Source organism: Cryptomeria japonica, chromosome 8 (genome assembly GCF_030272615.1).
Source record: "Cryptomeria japonica chromosome 8, Sugi_1.0, whole genome shotgun sequence".
Classification (NCBI taxonomy): Eukaryota; Viridiplantae; Streptophyta; class Pinopsida; order Cupressales; family Cupressaceae; genus Cryptomeria; species Cryptomeria japonica.
The window spans coordinates 127,582,715-127,604,068 of record NC_081412.1 but is presented as its reverse complement, the minus strand read 5'-3'; the positions used below and the strand labels follow the sequence as shown (position 1 = coordinate 127,604,068).

General features: G+C 36.1%; 1 protein-coding gene across 5 annotated transcripts in view; it reads left to right on the top strand.

Moving 5' to 3' along the window:
- LOC131041574 (histone-lysine N-methyltransferase ASHR1) overlaps window positions 1–21,354 on the top strand; it is an 85,534-nt gene that overhangs the window by 25,783 nt on the left and 38,397 nt on the right. For 4 of the 5 annotated variants that reach the window (XM_057974698.2, XM_057974700.2, XM_057974699.2 and 1 more), the window contains 6 exons: window positions 4,425–4,584; window positions 5,944–6,102; window positions 6,301–6,369; window positions 6,633–6,762; window positions 6,899–7,025; window positions 7,646–7,721. In XM_057974698.2, coding sequence (XP_057830681.1) covers window positions 4,425–4,584; window positions 5,944–6,102; window positions 6,301–6,369; window positions 6,633–6,762; window positions 6,899–7,025; window positions 7,646–7,721 — 721 coding nt within the window. Of the gene's footprint in view, window positions 1–32; window positions 1,730–4,424; window positions 4,585–5,943; window positions 6,103–6,300; window positions 6,370–6,632; window positions 6,763–6,898; window positions 7,026–7,645; window positions 7,722–21,354 lie in introns of those variants that run through there. The other variant, XM_057974701.2, reaches the window with a different exon arrangement.

The following is a 21,354-nucleotide window of genomic DNA, read 5'->3' as shown; positions in this document are numbered from 1 at the left end:
TTTTAAAAATAAAGATGATATATATATATAATCCTTAAATCATGAACAAGAATATTTGAGACATGATATTTCAATTTGAAAATAAAAATTATCTTAATCACTTTTAAAATAAGACAAATTATAAAACAATTATCGAAATTTCATGCATACAAATTCCATATAATTGAAAACACATCAATCATAAATGAAATTATATTTGCATTCTCTTTTTCTAGAACATTAAATCATCTTAATAAAGAACATTAAGTCGATAAATTTCATAACTCTAAATAGCAAACTAATTTTCACTTTTATAGACGAAATCAATGTAACGATTACTAATTACTCACATCATTTTGTTTCTAATACAAAATCATACATTGAAGAAGTCACAAATGCACAAACAAACTTTTCTACTCTGGTGTGTGAGAGATTCCTTTTTCCATCGAAGTCGTTTAGTTAAAAGCAATTCTACCTGATTCGTGTTCTCGCCTTCGACCTCCTTCACCTCATCCTGCATTACTTGCACTCAAAAATTTATCAGTATTGACAAACCCAAAAGAATATTAAATGTCGAATTTCATATCAATTGCAGGAGTAAAAAGCATACTATATTTCCTCATACTAGATTATGAATGATCTAATCTATTTTAAATTTCAAAATCACATTACATCTTTAAATTGCACATTATTAAATAAAATGATTCGTGACATGAGGGCATCATTTATTATTGATTGAGATTGTCTTATTGTATTGTGTATAATAATAATAATAATTATACTGATAACTTAACAATAATGTTATTGATTATAGGGTTTTCCAAATATTTTTTGCTAATATAAAGCTCGACTAGAAAAGATGTAATAGCAATGGGTTGAATAAACACATATGGGATGTCAGTGACAAATGTGACTTGAGAGAAGCTTCTGGGAAAAAAATGTGTTTAATTGTATAAGTAAATGAATTTATTAATGCCATATTTTGATATATGATCTTGGATCGTACACTTGTTTTTCACATCTTGAGACGATTTTATGGTTAAGGGACTCTTTTCCTTTGGAATGATCATTGGTAAATTGGAATTGGAGATATTCAGGAGTGCTGCTGTAGAATCCTTAGCTATTGGTAAAGAGGTGTTTTTTATTGATAAGTGTTTGGTCCTCAAACAACCTATGATCTTCAATTTCATTCTCAGCAGTGGCAGAGCTAACTTTCAGTACATTGATTGTATTCCTTGATGGTTTTGGCTTGTACTTTGTAAAGAAAATCATGAAGTTGTTATCCTCAGTAAGTTTGCTGCAAGAAAGTAAGCTTATACATTATTTAAGTAAACTCAAAGAGAAATATTGCAGCTGACCAACTGCAGTCAAAGCCATCATCAGCTGAGGTAAGCCCACAGGCAAAGTATCTCCCTTGTTTCACTTCAAAGAGTAAAATATCTTCCCATAAGTCCTACGGAATTTCTCTAGGCCTTGTCTTTGCATTCATTGTTCAGTTCCAGGAGAAGCTATAGAAATGGGGCATATTCAAGCCCACGTTGCCTCTCTGCTCTTCTTATTCTATACCTCTTTTGCCTCCACTGTTTTGATTTTAGATTTGTATGTGATACCATATAAACTTGGCAGGTTGGCTGTGCCAATGATAAGTGTTGGGAATTTGACACGGGGAGGGAATGGAAAGACACCCATGACCAAGTTCCTTGGTTTGCACTTTGTAGAAGTTGGGATTTCTCCTCTAATTCTCAAGAGGGTAAGAATTAGGCAGTATTATAAAAATCTACACGAACTACCCTTCTAACCTTGTATAATTACACTAGAGGACCACCTTCAAAAATTTTGCAGACACAAGTTAAGATCACTTGGTACTCTGTTGTTCACATATAGTTAGACTATCACGGATGAACACAAGTTCAGATCACTTGGTAGTCTGTTTTTCAATAAAATTGTAGATTGCTTTTGAGAAGTCAATTGGTGAACATCAAATGTATTAAAATATAACACTTACTTTATTTAGTTTTAAAATCAATTTAAGAAACATGTTGTGAATATTTTTCAATTTTTAATAACCATGTATCCCTTCAAATTTCCTATATTAATTTCATTCTTAGCTTTAATGATCTTTGAGAATATCGAATGAGATTGTTATAATTTATTTGTCAAGTTTATTTCAAATATATATTTTTAATTTTGAGATCTGAGATCAAGAAGTCAATAAATACTATGTTAGGATCTTTAATGAAATTCTTGGCTTCTCTATCAACTCAATTTCCAATTTTTAATAACCATGTATTCCTTAAAATTTCCTATATTAATTTCATTCTTAGGTTTAATGATCTTTGAGAATATTGAATGAGATTGTTTTAATTTATTTGGTAAATTTATTTCAAATATATACTTTTTTTTAATTTGAGATTTGAAATCAGGAAGACAATAAATATTTTGTTATTTTATTTAAGAAAATTCTTGGCTTCTCTATTGACCCAATTTTCAATTTTTAACAACCATGTATCCCTTCAAATTTCCAATATTAATGTCATTCTTAGCTTTGATGATCTTTGAGAATATTGAATGAGATTGTTTTAATTTATTTGTTAAATTTATTTCAGCTATATTTTCTAATTTTGAGATCTAAGATTAGGAAGTCAATAAATATTTTGTTAGGATCTTTAATAAAACATTCTTGGCTTCTCTATCGACTCGATGCTATTTTCAAATTTATAAAACATTTTATATAAATTACAATCGTCGTAACCTTTGCACCCTCTTTTGGTGCAAATGCTAGTATACATTCATCTGATACTGAATCCATGAGACATCCACATGACCCTCATCTTTTGTCAACTAATTTACCTTGGAATAATCTATATTCAAGATGGTGGTCCTCAATTTGGTGCCACTGGGAGGCATATAAAATGCACTTCTTTGACCACCTTTGATATAACCCTTTTTGAAATAAGAAATTTGAGTAACATGTGAATGATTGCCACTAGAAAAGAAGGATTTTCCATTGACATCATCTGCCTCCTCTCGAGCTTGTGTGTTGACCATATCTACAGCCGGATTGGAAGATGAACCTACAACTAGTCCTTCCCCTTTGGATGCACTTCACTCACCTAAAAAGCTGGAACCTGCAGGGGATGTGGAATTGTGGATGTGCCTAGAAGTTTTAGAAGGAAGGTCACAATGAAATGGAGATACCTCCATTATACAAACTAATAAATTCATCCTTCCTCTCAAGTGTTTGCTCTGTACAAACCACGACCCCTTTGCAAGGTATATGTAGAACATGTGCATTGACTCTAATAATTCTGCTCTCTCTCAAGGGGGCAAATATTACACCTCCAATGACAACTCCCCCTGAATTATGTGGTTTTTTTACAGCTAAGGTGGTGGTGAGCTGTTGCAAAGGAGTCCTCTTGTTGCAGGCTGCTTGGCATATTTGCTCAGCCTCTGGGAAGGCCTGTCAAACTTCAAAGCACATGCAACTGAACTTTCAGTTTTTATAGCTTCTTCACTTTCTTCTTCCACCTCTTCATTTGCACTACCCATTTTCTCCATTATCTCGAATTCTGATCATTGTTACTTGGGTAACTTCTTATGTTGGTGCTGCAAAAACACAAAAATATAGACAAAAAGCAACTAGATATATTAAACTACTGATTTTTAAATTTTAGCCCCATTTAAAGTGCCCAGTCTAAAAAAAATTGAAAACGGCATTTAGGGCAAGTTTTAAAAGAAAACAACAATTTTTTTAACACAATTCAGAGGCATACAAACAAAAATATTTTTTTAATCTATCCTAAAAATTTAAAAATAAAACAGTACATAGCAATTTTAAGGGAATTGCAAAAAAGCAAAATCAAAATATCAGCAATTTCTTCTCGTCTTAAATCTAAACAAAAACCCAGAATGTCTTTGCAAAGGAAAACATTAACAAATTTAAAGCTTATTCATTTTATTATCTTCATTATATGTGGTATGATTAGAGTGATTAAAATGTGTTTTAAAGTTATGTGAGTTAATTTGGGTAACTAGTGGTAAGACTGTTAACTAGTTTTGAAATCTTTGTTTATTGAAACTAGATGGTGTACGTAAGGTGACACTAGATGGTGTAGCTATTCTTTGATTGTACTGATGTCAAATGATTTTTGGATGAGTATGTATGTTTTGAGTGGCTAGATGATCTAACTCTTATCACTCATATTGTTTTTGTATGTGATCTACTTTTTAACTCAGAATAATGCTTCTGTATCTGCTTCATTCAGTATTGAAATGACATAATTCTGGGTGGGATGTTATTCCCATACAAATTTTGTTGCATTAAAATCTTGTATCTGGAGACTGATGACCACATTGATGACACGAGCCTTTATTGCAAGGGACAGATTTTCAGTCTTTTTTATTGCTTGTGAATTTGTATCTTATTGATGTTGTGGGTTGTGCAGAAACATCAAGGCAGGAGAGGTGGTTGTTGCAGAGCGGGCTGTGGCCTTTATGCCACGTGCACACTATCATTCAGCAATTTGTCATTCTTGCTGTTGTGATTTCGTCAAAAACTCTGATGGAGTTAAATGCAGCTCATGTCAGAATGTAGTTCACTGTAAGGTACCATTAGACTAGACAAGTTTATTTAGTGTTATAGTCATAAGTTCTGTAAACTAGCGAAGGCTGCAATCAGCAAGGAAAACGGGTTAAAAGTCCATACCATGAATCTTTGAAAGTTTCCAGAAATTGCATTGGATCCCTAAAATGCAGTTGGCTGCGTCTGTGAATGCTCTTGTTCAATTGGCAGAGTACTTCATGGACATCTCAATGCTTCAAAACAACGAGATGAATTTTGTCACAATATATGCTTTGCTTGAAAAGCATGAGATTATTTTGTCACAAGATGTTTCTTTCTTGCATTTGTGATGCCCTCTGTGCACTACCTGCAAATGAGCATGTGGACATGCCTCATTCTACATGCTCATTCTAAGGAGGGTGACAATTAAGAAAAGGTCTTAATGAGAATTGACCCATTGTATTGTTGCTTAAGTCTCTTGGGATAATAGATTTGTTAGGATAAGGTTTACTTCAGAATGGGACCTAAGCAAGAACAAGAAATAATCTCTCTATGTGTATTTTCTTCGTGTATAGCACTTATCTTACACAATTGTTGTGTAATCTTTGTTTCCTATGCCTATATATGTATATTCTAAGTTGGCAGTTTGGGTATGGGATTGGGGTTCAGGTATGCCAGCATGAGTCCAAGTTAAAATGCAGGCATCATACTGAAATTCTTCAAAGGCACACCCTCTTTACTTGGTCGGTCTATTTTTATTAAAATGTATACTAAAGAATGTGTTCAACTTCATTTTCTTAAAACATAGCGGATAGCCACATTTCTGGTATTCATACAGATTTCCTCTTTCTCTGTTTTGTAGTAGCTGTAATATCTTTCAGATAGTGTAGGAGATTGTAAGTTTTGTTGAGTCTCTTTTTAAGAATTTAAGTAATATGCCTGTGTTGTATTTCCTAGTTTTCAACAAAGTGAAGAAATGTAAATGTCCTTACAGATCAAGCCAGCTTTGTCATAAAAAAAGTATGGTGTTTGTCAATAAAAGCTTTAGGGTTTTAATTTATTTTAATATAACACAGCATTATTGCAAAAATAATCTCATTCCCATTTGAAGACTTAAGAAAAATTGTTATCTCAAAAATTTAAGCTTGGACACTTTTTTTTGGGTGGCCATGGATTCCCCTGAGTTCAGTTGGGCAACCTGGGTGCACCTCTGCTCCTATTTCGTTTGGTGATGGGATCAAAAATAGCAGAACCTGGTAATATAGTATTAAATGAACTAACCTGGATAATTTATTTCTTTTGGCAAACAGGAAAATTCTTTTTTAATTCTGCTATATGAATTGCTGCTGTGCTACATCTCTTCAGTGTATGCTTATGATCCATTTTTCATATATTTGGTGCAGACATGTGAAGAGAAGGCATTGCCGCAGCATAGAAAGTGGTGTTCAGTTTACAAAGAGATTAATAGGATAGCCAAAGAATCTGATTGTGATCAAGATCTAGTGCATTTTGTGCTGTCACTTTTTTCAAAGAAATACTCAGATCCAGGCAACAATAGAAAGGTCAGCTTTTGAATTTATTCTTTTTAGAAGGAAAGAAACAATTTGTAGTAATCTTGTACATTAAATCTACAGCTCATTGAAGAATGCTAATGTTTTGTAAAATTTTATTCTGTTATAAAAATATTGATTATACTAATATAACTATTTGCTTTTCAGTTTTAAATCTGGTCAAAGTTTAACTTTTATTTTCAAACTCAGGTAGTTGGAGTTGAAAGCATCAATGTTGGAGGTAAGGTAGAAGATGGCATCATTAACTCATGTTTTCAGGTGCATTTTCAAATGCCTTACTCTTGTGTCTTTTTAGCTTGTATATTGCTGCCTTTTGTTTTCAATTATATTCTTTGTGGAGATGTGAATTTCTGTTTTCTGAAAGTCTACTCAAGAGTTTTGTTAATTAGTTGGGCTTCTGCTGTCAACTTTTAATCCTAACGACTTATTTGTTATTTCCATAGTACTTGAAAATTTGAGTGATATGTAATTAGATTTACACGTACAAAGTGTAGTGCTGTTCCTAACATTGCCAGTCCCAGGATGCATTAGGCCTGCAAACCCATCAAAGCAAAATGCCAAAAGCATGGAGGAATTCTGTACAAAAAGCTTGTCAAGCTCTGCAAATAGTGATCATGAACGAGTGTGAAGGTGACTTGGACTGCAGTGTAGGTGAGTCTGCCATGATGTTGGGAATTTTGGAGCCACATCTGGCAATTACAGAGATACATGTACAAATTACATGTTTTTAAAGTTTTATTTATTTTTTCTGAAGAGCCAAACTAACAAACTTTGCCATTAATACCAGGGGAACTTGAGTGGTTGGCTGCTTTGGTCAATACAAATGCTCATGGAATGGGTGCTCAGGGACTTCGGAACACTGATGTTGCTCTTGGTATTTTTCCATTTGTGTCCATGTTAAACCATTCATGCAGGTCAGTTTGAACCTTTCTTTTTTTTTAAATACATCTATGGAGTTAGTTGTAATGTTGTTTGCTTCAAGAGAATTATAGATGGTGATAATTGTTCAGGAGGGGCAGATTAAACTTCATTTAATTGAATAATTGCCTTTTCTGAACATTAATTTGTTTTTTGGGAGCCAGAAGTTCGCTTAGTTCTTTCCAGACATATGTTTTAACCTCAAATGAATAGAAAGGAAACAATATCTGTCTGAGTTATGAGCATACCTTTTCTTTTTGGTTGATATGTATTACATTCTATTCATTGGTGAGTTTTTTTGTGATTCATGTATCTCATATAATTTATAAATAAAGGAACAATAATGGTGTTAGCATTTGATCAAAATAGAAATTGGGAAATATATCATGTAGATAAATGACTTGGGGGAACACATAACGGCACCTCTGACATGATATATCTAAAAATCCTTACTTTCACGTGGAAGTATTGAGGAATGTAGTGATGGACATCATGAAAGGGCATATTTTGTTATCGTCTTCAGTGAAGCAAAATCATCATTTTGTTCTTGCAGTCACAAATGTAAATGTATATAAAATAATATGAAGGGTTACATTTATTGTGCTGAAATTTTCAGGCCTAATTGCTGCTTTGCTTCTGAAGGAAATGTAATGTTTGTCAGAGCAATCCAAGATATTTCAACAGATAACGAGGTCTGTTTTTACACATCAAAATCCCTTATTTTTCATAGCATAAATTTTTGGGCTAAATCGTTATTTGTGTGATTTCTCTAATTTGCAAGCTGGTTAACACAATGGCATGTCTGTAAAATGGTATTTTGATCCTCATCAATAAATTCATCTGTCCTTGTGTTAAGAATATTCTGAGTTGCAGTCTATTCTAGGTTTTTTTTTTTATCAGTAACTTGTGGGAAGAGGGCCCACACCCTTTTATTAAAACATAATGGATTCCAAATTACAATCAACCTGTCACACAGGGATCAAAGAAACAGATAAAAAGGAAGAATACCCTAAAAGAAACTGCAACATAGAGCAAGAATAACTAAGAGAATAAGAACAGCTATAGACAGACAGCCAAAGGCTTATAACCAGAACAAACTAATTTCTTTTAGCATTCTGAGAGGAGAGAGCATCCATAGTCCACTGAGATCCCCTCCTCAAAAGCTTCCCTGCGGTCGATGGGAAGTTTTTTGGCCTCAGACTTCCTCCCTTTCTTCTTCTTCGAAGCCTCACAAACAGGTTTGGATTTACTTCTCACCATTTTAGCAATCCCGCATTTCCGAGAAGGAGCCAACACTATATCATGATCAAAGCAATCAGGATTGAAGTCATCCAAATCCTCCATAAAAGGAAAGGTGCCTTCAGACTGAAACCCATCCTTCTCCACCTCAGAAGGAATCTCATTCTCATTTTCTTGAACCAGAATGATAGGAAGAGGGAAAGGCACCAAAGGCTGCACTGGATCAGACCCCGACTCAGTATGGGGATCCATAAACTTGCCATGATTTTGCCAAACGAAATCAGCATCTGGAGAACTAGACTTCTTACACCAATTTTTTAAGGCTGATGTGCCTAGTGCCATGAGTACACTGGAGAGAGCAGGGCTCAACTTTGTGGCCTAAACTGTTACAGTGAAAACATCTAAAAGGAAGCCCTTCATAGTTTAAATACCGAGTCATGAACCATGAGAAGAATGAATCTGGATGGAATGAGAAAGAGATTTTGAGAGCTCTACCAAAACACAAACCCTGTAATACCTGTGTGAAGAGTTTGCCTCCTCAGTGTCCAACTTCACAAAGGTGCCCACCTGATTGATCAAATTACAAATAAGATTTGCATTCCACATAACCAAGGGCAGATTGTAAAGTCTGATTTTAGCAGCAGCTGGGTCAAAGAAAGGAGTCCACGGAGAAGAAAAAATGCTTGAATGTCCAAAAAACCATGGACCATTCTGAATCACAAAGTTACAGTCAGTAGCTGATTTGAAAGAGAACAGGAAAAATCTGAAATCCAAAGGTTTGATTGTAGGAGGGGTTAGCTCACTCCATGTTGATTTAGCCCAATCCAGAACCACCTCCGCATAAACCTCAGAACCAACTATCGAGCCCCAATGTCCTCATAAATCTCATTGATACCATCATCTGAGAGGAAAAAATCCGCCAGCTTCTCTGTGAACAACACCTTTGAGTCCCCAATGGAAAATGAGGAGCTGCTAGTCTGGGTAACATGCTCCTTAGAGGGAGAGGAAGGCTGGATCTGCAGTGACTTAGGAGGGGAAGGGCTAGAGTTAGCTTGACGGATCTGCTCCAAGCAAAAAGCGTTGCACTCATGAAACAGATTTGCCCTATTTTTGCAAGACACTAGGGTTTCTGCACTCACCATACCTTGGTCCAACCCAGTTTCTTTTGCCACACCATGATTTGATCCTTAAGGATCAAAAACAAATAAGGAGGTGGGCCTGTCCGGCCTTGAAGCGTTGATGCTGCTCCAGACTGGAGCTAGTATTGTTTTTCGCTTTGCCTGTCTCAGCGTGGCCTCCCCCCTTCCTGGTTCTACCGATCTTCTTTCTCTTCGCTTTGATCCTTCACACCATTTTTCTGCTATATCTCGTCTGCTCCCGCATCCACAAAACCTGCTCTGCAACCCTTCGCCACTCCAGGACTACTTTCACACATGCTCGCTTTGTTATATGATTTGAGGTGGTGGTTGCTTTGATAGCGTTAATACTCACACAATAGGCTGCTTTCATAGTAGTCTATTCTAGATTTTACAGCTTTGTTGTTTGGACAATTTTTTTCCTATAAATCTTCCTAAAAAGTCTTTGGGTTAAAATTTTGGTTTGAAGAGATGCTTTGCATGTTGTGATATATTTATATAATTTCAATTTTTCAAATCATAAGAGAGGACTGCTGGAATTTTCTTGTTGAAACATTGATCTTTTGAGCTTACTAGCAATGATTTTTATTTTTTTAATAGTTCTGATTTGGTTATTGTCTGCTACTAAATGTATAAGGAGACACACGAATGTTGGGATATATTTGCCATCAACCTTTTAAATTCATTTAATTAATTACTCCTTATGTTGTTTGTAATTCACCCATAAGGGCATGGAGGGTTTCACAGATAGTGGTAATTAATATTTTATTGGTATGGTAAATATGTTTGTACTGGCCTCAGTAATTGTTTATTTACGAATAGGGAGTTACTCAGTTATTTTCACTAGACATGCATCACAATAACAATCAAATGCTAAAGTTGAACAGTCTAGGTGTCCACCTTGAGAATCAACTAATTTGGAATGTTATTACATCTGTCATAAGTTATAGGATTATTTATGACAGCTATGACATCAGTCATATGATTATATGATGACTATGACAGCATATATGACAAAATCTTTGTTATTTTCATCCCTAGGTGCCCATGCATGAAAGATGCTGTAAGAGCCTCTGTAAGAAGTCATAATGAACTGCAGAATGATGATTACACTACAAAATCTGATTTGCAGTTGATTTAAGCTTCCTAAATTGCTGTCCACCTCTAGTTTTGTAACAATGAAATTGTTTTTATATATTAAACAAGAGCTTAACCCAAATTATCAACATGTCAAAGGTTCAGACCAACATCACTATTGGCTATCCTGATCTTTCTCTATTCTTGTTGCACATGCTTCCTCAAGTAATCAGTTATTCTGCCTCATTAATGACCTTACAGATATGAAGAGTGCAAGGAAGAAAGCAAGGTGGGAACCCCCTCATTCAGATTTTACAAAATGGAACTTTGATGGGGTTTCGAGGGGTAATCCATGAACAGCTGGGGCTGGCTGCCTTCTATAAGATCACCTTTGGTTTATTCCAAAGGTGACTGATGACAAGGCTGAACCTATTGCCTTTGCAGAATGACTTTACTTAGCTCTAAGAAATGCAAAAGAGAATGGTGGAAGGGATCTCAAAACTAATCATTGAAGCCAAAGAAGCAAAAATCGTGAAAAAATTGCTATTTTTTGCAAATATCCAGAATTGGTAGTCTTGCTGATTTTTTCCCCCAAAATATGGCGATTTTTTTCTAAAGCATTGAGTTGCAATTTTGAAAAGATTTTTGATGTCAATACACATTTAAACCAATATAAAATTGTGAAAAGAAATCCATTTAAATCACAAGAAAACCTTAGACACAATTTGCACACTTTTTTTGGCCTTGAAATTTGACGCTTTCAAACTTCTGGTGGAAGTTGCACAATCGTGCAATTGATTTTAGGAGTCTCAGTTGCTTGCGAAAACGAATAGCTACATTTTCAATTTTTTTTTCGTTTTTTATATTTACTTTTTTATTATTCTTTTATAAAAATTTAATATATGCCTTTTAAGTTTTAATATTAGAGATTATAGTTTAAAAAAAATAAAAAAATAAAAAAATGCATAAGAATGATAAGCTCTGCTCTGATTAGCGAAAATGCGAAAAAAGTTTTATAAACAAAAAAAGAAGCCCCCTTTCCCGGGAGTGCCAATACGACGAACAAACAGTCAAGGCATCTTTCGGCAGAGTGTTTCTAACCATCTTCTGGCGTCGAGGGCGTGCTGTATTCCTGTAACCCCCCTTGACATGCATCAAATTCCAAAATCCCCCAGCTAGGGTTCCATGGCAAAACAAATACCTCGAAAGATGGCTTTAAATCTACTCTGGGGCAATCCCAAACAATGGTAACCCAACCGCAATGGGTCTTCGAGAATGGAGGTTGGGTGGACAAACGCAGAAACCAATATAACCAGCAGAAGGATGCTGCTGATCAAAGGCCGATAGCTATCTCTCCAGCAATGGATGGATGGCAAATATTTCGCTCTAGGAAGAATATAAGGCGTTTCTTGGAATAGGGCAATTCCCTTCTCCCCAATTTAGGCTTCCCAAAATACAGAAGAAGAGGGCCCCTAAAACATAACATAAAGCAGCAAGGATTGAAGGAAAATGCACCTAGGGCTCGAAAATATTATCCACATAAAGGTGAGCATTATCCAGCAACGGAGCAAATTGTATCCTACTAGGTAAGATTAGGGTTTTTCCCTTGTGCAAAGAGTGTTAGTGCCCACCACAAACCTGCAGATAGGAAAGAGCTCTATCAAGTTAGCTACGGATCTAATTCAACCTATCTAGGACTGATACAACAATTTGGGAATCATTGGCAAAATGGAGTGGACAGAATCAACGTCTCCAAAGCATGATTGAATGGTGGGAAGCCAAATTCCTCGGTGAGGTAAGTATTTCTACCTTAGACAATGTCTTATTTATTATCTGCAAAAACAAGGAGGTTAAGCAGGAAATTTTATATGGTAATATTAAATTTTTTAAAGGTTATTGTTTCTATTGTATGGAATGGTTCCCCAACTTCAACCCTCTCACATTCAAACCAAAACTTTTCCCTAAATGGGTAAACCTAATTCCTCCCAGTAGAATACCATTTCCTGCAAATTCTAGAAACAATTGGCAACAAAATGGGAACATTTCTTGGTTGTGAAGGCCTAGCTAGGGATGATAAATCAAAACCCTATCGAAATCCTCTTAAACCTAGATACCAAGATCAAATAGCTTAATCATCTGGATCTTGTAATAGAGCGAGGCAATTGGACTATAAAACTGTCCTATTATGGGTATATAGATGAAACGGATATCATCCTCAAAACCAGATACAAACCTAGTAGCAATATTAAGAAAAACAATCTCTCTTCTCCAAAACAAGATGTGATAATCAAATTTAATATGCAGATTGGTGGGTTCTGCATAGAACGCAAAGGATTAGAGCAACAGAGGTCATCCATGGAAACCCCTCAAACTAATCTAACCCTAGGTTATTCAGAAGCAAAAGCCAAGTCCTTGTCACCCAACAAAGAAACCCTCAAGCAAGTTTTGCATGATACAGAGAATTTTAGGGCAAAGGTTGAGGAACAGATTGACATTTTGGATCAATCAGAGGAGGATAAGATCCGGGGACACACAAATAATGATCCTGAGGAGATTAAGGCAAACAATTTTACAAATAACATCTTAGACTCCATGGCACCTAATCCCCAAGAGGTTCCCCCAGAACCGGAAGTAGTCTATGAGATGATAGGCCTAAATCAAGAGGAGTCTGGAGATCTAGAAGAAGTAGCTGCAGAAAAGCAACTTCTAATCCAAAAGATGTTAGAAATCATGGATTCTGAGGATGATAACGTTGTGATAGAGTCAGAGGAAAAGAAATCAGAAGCAGATCGTGAAGTTATTATTAAAAACTTGGAACAGATTGAAAATGTAGAGGATGGTAAACCTTTGAATATGGAGGTGAGCAAGGAGGAACTCAAACTGGGCATTATGCAAAATTGCCAAAGTAAAGACTGCCCAGACTGCAAAAGACGCCAAAAGAAGAGGCAGAAAATCACTAAGTGAATTAAGAATGAGAGATGGTCTGGCAGAAGACCAAGTTAAGTTGACCACTTTCTTTAATGCAGGCAAGGGGAAGTTCCTTCCCAATGAGCAATGAAACTAATCACATGGAATGTTAGGGGCATGAAAGCCCCTAACAAACAACACATTATTAAGCGCAATATCTTCTCGTGGAGTCAGAAATTATATTACTTCAAGAAACAAAAGAATCCAGGCTCTTCAAGAAGAAACTGGGATCTTGGAAGATGGAATCAGTTCGGGCTGAAGGTGCTTCAGGGGGTCTTGGAGTAGTCTGGGATCCTAGAAAAGTATCCTTTGAAATACTAGGCAGTAACAAAAATTGGATTGGAGGGCTAGTTAGAAGTTTTCAAAGCAATTTAACCTTGCTGTTAGTTAAGATCTATGGCCCTATTCAAACTGAAAAGGAGGAATTATGGATTGAACTGGAAGGTCTCTTCAGCCAATACACAGATAGTTACTTTATTTTAGGAGGAGACTTCAATGCCATAATGAATTTAGCTGAAAATAGAGGAGGTGTTAGAAAGGAACCCCAATCCCTTAAGACTTCAGGCACTGGGTAAATCAAAACAATTTGTTGGAAATTAAGGCTAACAATGGAAACTTTACTTGAAACAATAGAAGATCAGGTTTTAGCCACATAGCAGAGAAACTTGACAAATTCTTCTTTAAGGGCAATATGACAAACTTCCCCTTCAATTTGCACTCAAGCATCCTCCCAAACTTTGGTTCAGGTCACTTCCGTGTTCAACTAGTAATAGAAGAGGACATAAGGCCTTTTAGATGTCCTTTTAAATTTGAAAAAATGTGGATGATGGATGAAAACTTCCTAAATAACATAGAACAATGGTGGAATGAGGAACAATTCTTAGGGTCAAAACTGTTCTGTTTTATCTCAAAACTAAGGACCATTAAGAGGAAGCGACTACAATGGAATAATGATCACTTCGGGAATATCTTTGAATCTAAAGAGAGATTAGAAAAAGAAATGGAAGATCTAAATGTAAAAGTATTAAAGGAAGGCATGGATCGAAATAGCTATCAGAGGGAGAAAGAATTATTGGGCAGATATCAGGACATCCTCGCCAAAGAAACAGAAATCCAGAGAAACATGGTTACAACAAGGTGATAACAATACAAATTTTTTTTCACGATAGCACCAAACAAAGAAGAAACATTAATAGAATTAAAGATGCAGAAGGGAATATAATTGTAGATCCTAAGGCAATAGCCAAAGAGGTTGTTAAGTTCTTTAAAAACATCCTAAACAATTGGGGCTCGTTAAACTTGAGAGGTCAATCCGTTCTGTTGGAGAATATTACTAAACTTGTATTTGAAGATCAAAACCAGATGCTAAACAACAAATTCACTGAGATAGAAATTCTGATAGCCCTAAATCAAGTGCATCTGGATAAATCCTCTGGACCAGATGGCTTCCCAACATGTTTTTTTCAAAAATGTTGGCATATTCTGGGCAATGAACTGGTAGAGGCTTTAGAGGCTGCTAGGAACTTGGGAAGATTCTTAAAGAAAATTAACAATACCTTCATTACTTTAATTCCTAAAAAAGAATAGGCAGAGGATTTTGATGAGCAGGCCGATCTCACTCTGCAATACGATCTATAAAATACTCACTAAAACATTGGAAAATAGGCTCAAGACAATTTTACCAATCATTATAGCTGATGAACAGACATGCTTTGTCTTGGGAAGATCTTTCTTTGATGGAATCATCATAGCACAATAGTAATACATTCCATCCAACAAAATCTTAACCCTGGAATGTTGATTAAATTCGATATCAAGAAGGCTTATGATAAAGTTGATTGGAGGTTTCTTTGTAAATGCCTAGAAGCACTTGGATTCTCAAAACAATGGATCAATCTGATCTATGAGTGCATTTCCAGCCTAAAAATCTCAATTCTTGTCAATGGAATCCTAGAAGGCTTCTTTGATATGTCCAGGGGTCTTAGACAAGGAGATCCAATATCTCCCTTCCTTTTCATTATCATGGTAGAGGCCCTAGGCAGATCCATCTCGAAGGCTCTTAGCAATCGCCAACTAAAAGGTATTAGAGTAACTAATGGTATAGATCCCATTTACCCATCAGCAATTCGCTGATGAAACCATGTTGATGGGAGAAGCTAGTAAGCAAGAAGCAAGGATGTTTAGGGAAATATTATCTATTTATTCCAAAGCATCATGGCAATTGGTTAATAATAATAAATCAGAAATCTTCTTCTTTAATTCTACCCCCAAAATAGAGTGAGAAATCTGCAACATCTTCGGATACAGAAAAGGAACACTTCCTAGTAAATATCTTGGACGACCCTTAGATAAGGGTTAGAGGAGCAAAAATTCATGGGACCATATATTAACCAAGATAGACAAGAAACTTGAATCGTGGAAGAACAAATGGCTATCCTTAGCTGGGAGAGTCGCAATGTTAAAAATAGTACTATTGGTGGTACCCATTTACTAGATGTCTTGTCTCCCTCTACCTAAAGGAATAAATGAAAAACTCAACAAGAAAATGAAAAATTTCTACTAGAAAGGGTCGTCTGATCAAAGGAAACATGCTCTGATTGCTTGGGACAGAATTTATAGACCAATCAAAGGAGGAGGAAATGGATTGAAGAATCTAAATATGCAGAACAAAGCTCTAGGAGCCAAACTAATCTGGAAAATGTATAAGGAACCAAATCTCAAATGGGTTAAAATCCCAAAATTAAAATACCTTGCCAATAACGATCCGTTAAGAATATTTAGGATTGCCTTCCCTCCTAAAGGCTCGAGGATTTGGAATTTCCTTCTAGACTGTAGGGACACTATTCTGGAAAAGTTGACCTGGGATGTTGCTAAGGGAGATGAAGCCTTATTTTGGGAGGATTCTTGGGGAGGCTACCTTGCGTTTGATAATCTAATAAACAATAACCTAGTTAAAGAAAGGTTGAAGACTCAATGGGGGATATTTGTCAAGGATTATGTGGAATTCCGCAAGGGGGACCCATTTCTAGGATGGGAATGCAAATCTCTGGATAACCTTAACCTCCCTAGGCAAGACAGACTCTTTCAGGAAACTGTTAGAAAGCAAAAAGCTCTCATTTTGACCAGATGGACTTGTATGGGTTGGATCCAAAACGGGCTCCTATGGTGTGAAGGAAGGGTACACTCTTCTTCATAGTAGACTACAACACCCCACCACCAATTTACCGATTAAGCTTTGTTGGAGTAACCAATGTTTGCCCAAAGTAGGTGTTTTTAACTGGGCAGCCTTGCAAAAGAGGATTCTAACAGCAGATTGGTTCACTAAATTAGGATTTGAGGCTCCTACAAGGTGCCCCTTATGTGAAAATGATGAAGAAATAGTCAACCATCTTCTACCGAACTGCCAATTCAGCAATAGATGTTGGAATTGGTTATGTAACAAACTAGGATGGTCCACAGGTATTCATCATGACCTATTGAGTTGGTTTTAGAGCTGGCCAACACCGGATTACAAAGGAATATATAGTTTATTATGGACTATATCACCATCTATTGTGATATGGGAAATTTGGAAGGAAAGGAACGAGAGAATCTTCAAAGCTAAATGTATGAGCGTGGATCAACTAACTTACAAGATAGAGTTAGCTATAGTTGAAGTCACAAATAGCAGGCTACTCTTGCAACAAAAGAAGGAAGTGGTCCTAACAAGATGGGATGAAATAACCAGAAACAAATGGCAGGGACTAAAAATTCCACCTTTCATAGGCAACGATATCGGGGGCAATCCTAGTAGAAGGAATCAAGTTAAGTGGACACCCCCTCAGAATGGTTGGTATAAGCTAAACTTTGATGGTGCATCTAGAGGTAATCCGGGTGTGGCAGGGATAGGGTGCATTATTCACCACTAGAATGGGAGAGACATAGCTAGCCTAAACAAGCCCATTGGAGTAGAAACTAATAACATGGCATAAATACAAGCCCTTGGTGAAGGCTTGGCTATTGCATGAGACTACAAATAAAGAAATTAGAAATAGGAGGTTCGGCCATAATCATTAATGCCCTAAGGATGGGCTCTACCCCTAATTGGAAATTGAATAGCCAATTAGAGAGAGCTCTTGACTTACTGAAATCCTTTGAAGAATACTTAGTAAATCACATTTTCAGAGAAGGTAATAACAAAGCAGATCATCTGGCAAACTTGGGCGGTAATGGGAACTCGAATATTAAATTTCCAACTTTACCCCATTTAGCCACCTTGGGTACTAACTTGAAAGTATTTCTTGTATATTCATCCTAGGATTGGAATTCTCAGTTTATATATTCATAAGATAAATATAAACAAATTCATGTACATATAGAAATTGACATTCTCTCTTATTTACCTTTATAAATATATTGTTATTACATTTTTTCAAGAACAAATTTCAGACGGAGCTCGGGCCCTAATTGGGGTCGACTGGGCTTAGTTGGCTTGGGGGAAAGTTTAATATGAGCTGGCTTCCAGGTCGGACTATGAGTCTGCTAAGCTTAGCGCCATAATAGTTCTTAATGGGTTAGTGGAATGCTAATTATTATTTGTTGTGTGAACTTGCCATTCACTATGAGTCTGCTTATGATGATTTTGCAAGATGTTGATTATCCACAATCTCTTCTAGTTATTAATTGCTATTTATAGATGTTTATGGTAGTTTTTCCTATTCGGTTTCCTTTCGTCTCTTAGCGTGTTTGTGAATTACTTTAGCCTTAATTCTGTGCAATGGAGTCCACCATCTCTCTTCTTCCATAAGATGACAGCAGGATGATGGCCTTTAGGGGTAGAGTTAAGCAAGAGAGATGGTGTAGAATTCTTAATGAGCTTGATGATTTGGCTCTTCGGGCTGTGAAAGAGAATATGGGGGAAGATACTATCAATTATGATTTTAGGTTTAGGGTTAATTGCAATATCCTTGCAACCTTTGTAGCTATTCTTTTGGTTACGAATGTTCCAAAAGAAGAGGAAATTCAGCTATGTCATGAGGTATTTAGAGGAAATTTGCTGAAGGGTTTAGAGCTAGCAATGCAGAATGTTGATGGTAATCTTATGATCGCCTATTTGGAGGATTATGAGAATGATAATCTTGAGGCCTGAACTAGGGAGGTGGAGGTTGTTAGATGCCCGATTCTAGTCATCAAGGATGTGAATTCCTTCGATGAAAGGGAGCCTGCCATTGCCAAAAATATCAACTTCCTTCTAAAATGGCTGGATCTGAAGCTTGCCTCGAGCACAAAATGGTGGAAGGACTACATGGAAGAGGAAGGTTTTGAACCTCATCAAGAATTTCTAGATATTGATGTAGAAAGGTTCCAAGTTCTGCCTCCTGTGGTGATTAGGGCTTTCCATCTCTGAGGTGGGACAGACAAAGCTGAAAAAGTTTCCAAAAGGAAACTGGTGTCTTCCACGACCAATATAGAATCTTCCAACACTGCAACAAGAAGGCACCCCCCTCATGGAGACTGCGTTTATCTGGTCATGAGCTTGATGAAATAAGGGTTCTCTAGTTTAGGCTTTGTAGGCTTTGTAGGTTCTAGGTCTCCTCTACGTTTTAGATATGAAAATATTTTTGTTTAGGTTGCTTCTAACCCTTACGTGGAATTTTCAAATTTATCCACTCTATATAGCTAGGGCAATTCTACTTGCTTTAAAAACTTTATACAGATGGTTTTGGTACAATATGTATATGCCCTACGGGGTAAATTTTGACTTGATATATCAGAATGGTATTTTATTAGTTTTTGGATTCCTCTCAGATTGGCGATGTGAAGAAAGATTACTATAATACAAAATTATCCTTTTGAAGTTTATGTAGTTTTATATCAGTTGATGTTTGGATATTTATGCTCCCTTTAAGAAATTTCTGTCGAATTGTCAGCATTTGTTCTGTTGGAGCTCAAATTTGTAGTAATCAATTCTGGCCAACTAACAAAATGAACCTTCAAGGTTACAATTCCCTTCTCTTCAAGTTTTGCTATACCTTGGCAGGTGTACCATTCATATAAGCAGATTATTGATCTTCTTTTATCTCCTTTGTTTTATCCCTCACTGGCATAAGGTGAGAAATATGTAACTGAATTAAATTCTATTTCCTATGCTAACTCCTACAATTTGAATCTGAAGCAATGAAAGTAATTGGTATTGAAATAAGATTTGATCAGTGCCTTCTCTCTTATTGGTTACAGAGTCAAATGAATTTCTTTCCTTATATTTTCCTGATTAGACAATTTTTAACTTCACACCTGATGTGAAACTGTCAATTGCTTATCTCCTTATACTTGATGGTTTGATTTTACTATAATAATTACCATGCATGCATTTAATCTTTCCTTGAAAGAAGCAAACACAATAATCATTCAAGAATAGAAATACCTCCTTGATCAATCTACACAATCCTGGATATAGCAGAGTGAAATAATAAAATAAACACAATTCACAGGAAATATTCAAATATTCTTTGATTACTGTAATCAAAATAATAAGTTAAACTTTGAAAGAAGTCCACGGTATTCTTCACACAATTGATAGGAAAAGCCTAGTGCTTGTATTGTATTCTGATAATAAAAGTTTTTCTTATGTCCTATACAAAAACAAATAATAGTCCTTTTATAAGGATAGACCACCCAAACTTTGAAACATGTCTTTTAGTAAAAGAGCATAGCCTAATCAAACGACTTAATTAGTCTTACAAGTCTTTCAATTTCTTAATAAAAACAAATTGACAACTCCTAAGTGATCTATGTAAACTTGTCCCTTATAAGTCTCAATGTTTGAGATGAAGTCTCTCATAGTGTACTCCTTCCTGTATAGCCGGTTCATTATGATCTTCATATTGTCTAACATATGCCCTTCATCATTTATATCGTCCAGTGTTTTGGGAAGCTCTTTCGCCAGAATCTCCTTCCATTGCTGGCGTGGAATGAGTGAACCATCATCGCCATTTAGGACAGCTGGAAGGCTCTCTGTATCTTCTTTGTCTAATCTGTCCATGTCTTCCATGAGCTCTTCTTGATATTCTTGGTGCTTAGCCAACAACCTCTTAGTCTCCCGTGAATCAATAGAAGAAGTAGGATCCTGTGATTTTAGTTCATCAATTTTCTCCTGTATTCTTCCTGCAAGTCTGAGATGTTCCTTGTGAGCAATAAAAGTACTTCCAATAATCATTAGCATTAGATAACATTTCTTGGAACCGGTGAGTGACTAATCCTGCCATCATGTTATATATAGTTTTAATCTGCTGCAAGTCTCTTTCTTTAGCCTTCCTTTTGAGCTTCTCTGCCTCCTCCACAAGCTGTTCATGCTCAAAGGAGAATCCTTCTTTTCTTGTGATTGATTTTATCTTTTCTTCAAGTTGTAACCGGAGCTCCTCTGATCTCTCATATTTAGCTCTGTAAGTATCCCTTTCCTTGACCACATGCTCCATTTGTACTTTGTTGAATTGTGCCACATTCACATTTAAATTTGCTGTATCCATGGGGTCGGTTTCCCCAACTCTTTGAACCATAATATGACCAAATACTTTATTAGTCTCTACAAGTGTGGGCATTTTCTTCCTTGGGTATAAGGCCCTTGCAACAATGTCTTTTTGTTTGGATCAAAACCAGAGCCTGAGTATATCCTGTCAATGTCCTTGGGCAACATCTTTTTGGTGTCAGGATCTCTTACAAATCTATCAAATAGTATAGTCGAGCTCATGTTCCATCCTGGCACAATGATGACACCATCCTGCAGTAGTTGCCTTCCTTTGGTAGGGGTCATAGTATTTATCTGTGTCCACATCATTTTGAAGCTTTTCTAACAAATCATTCTCATTCTCAGATGTGATTTCTTTAACCTGTTGCCTAAGTGACCTCCCTCTGTATTTGTATAAGAATG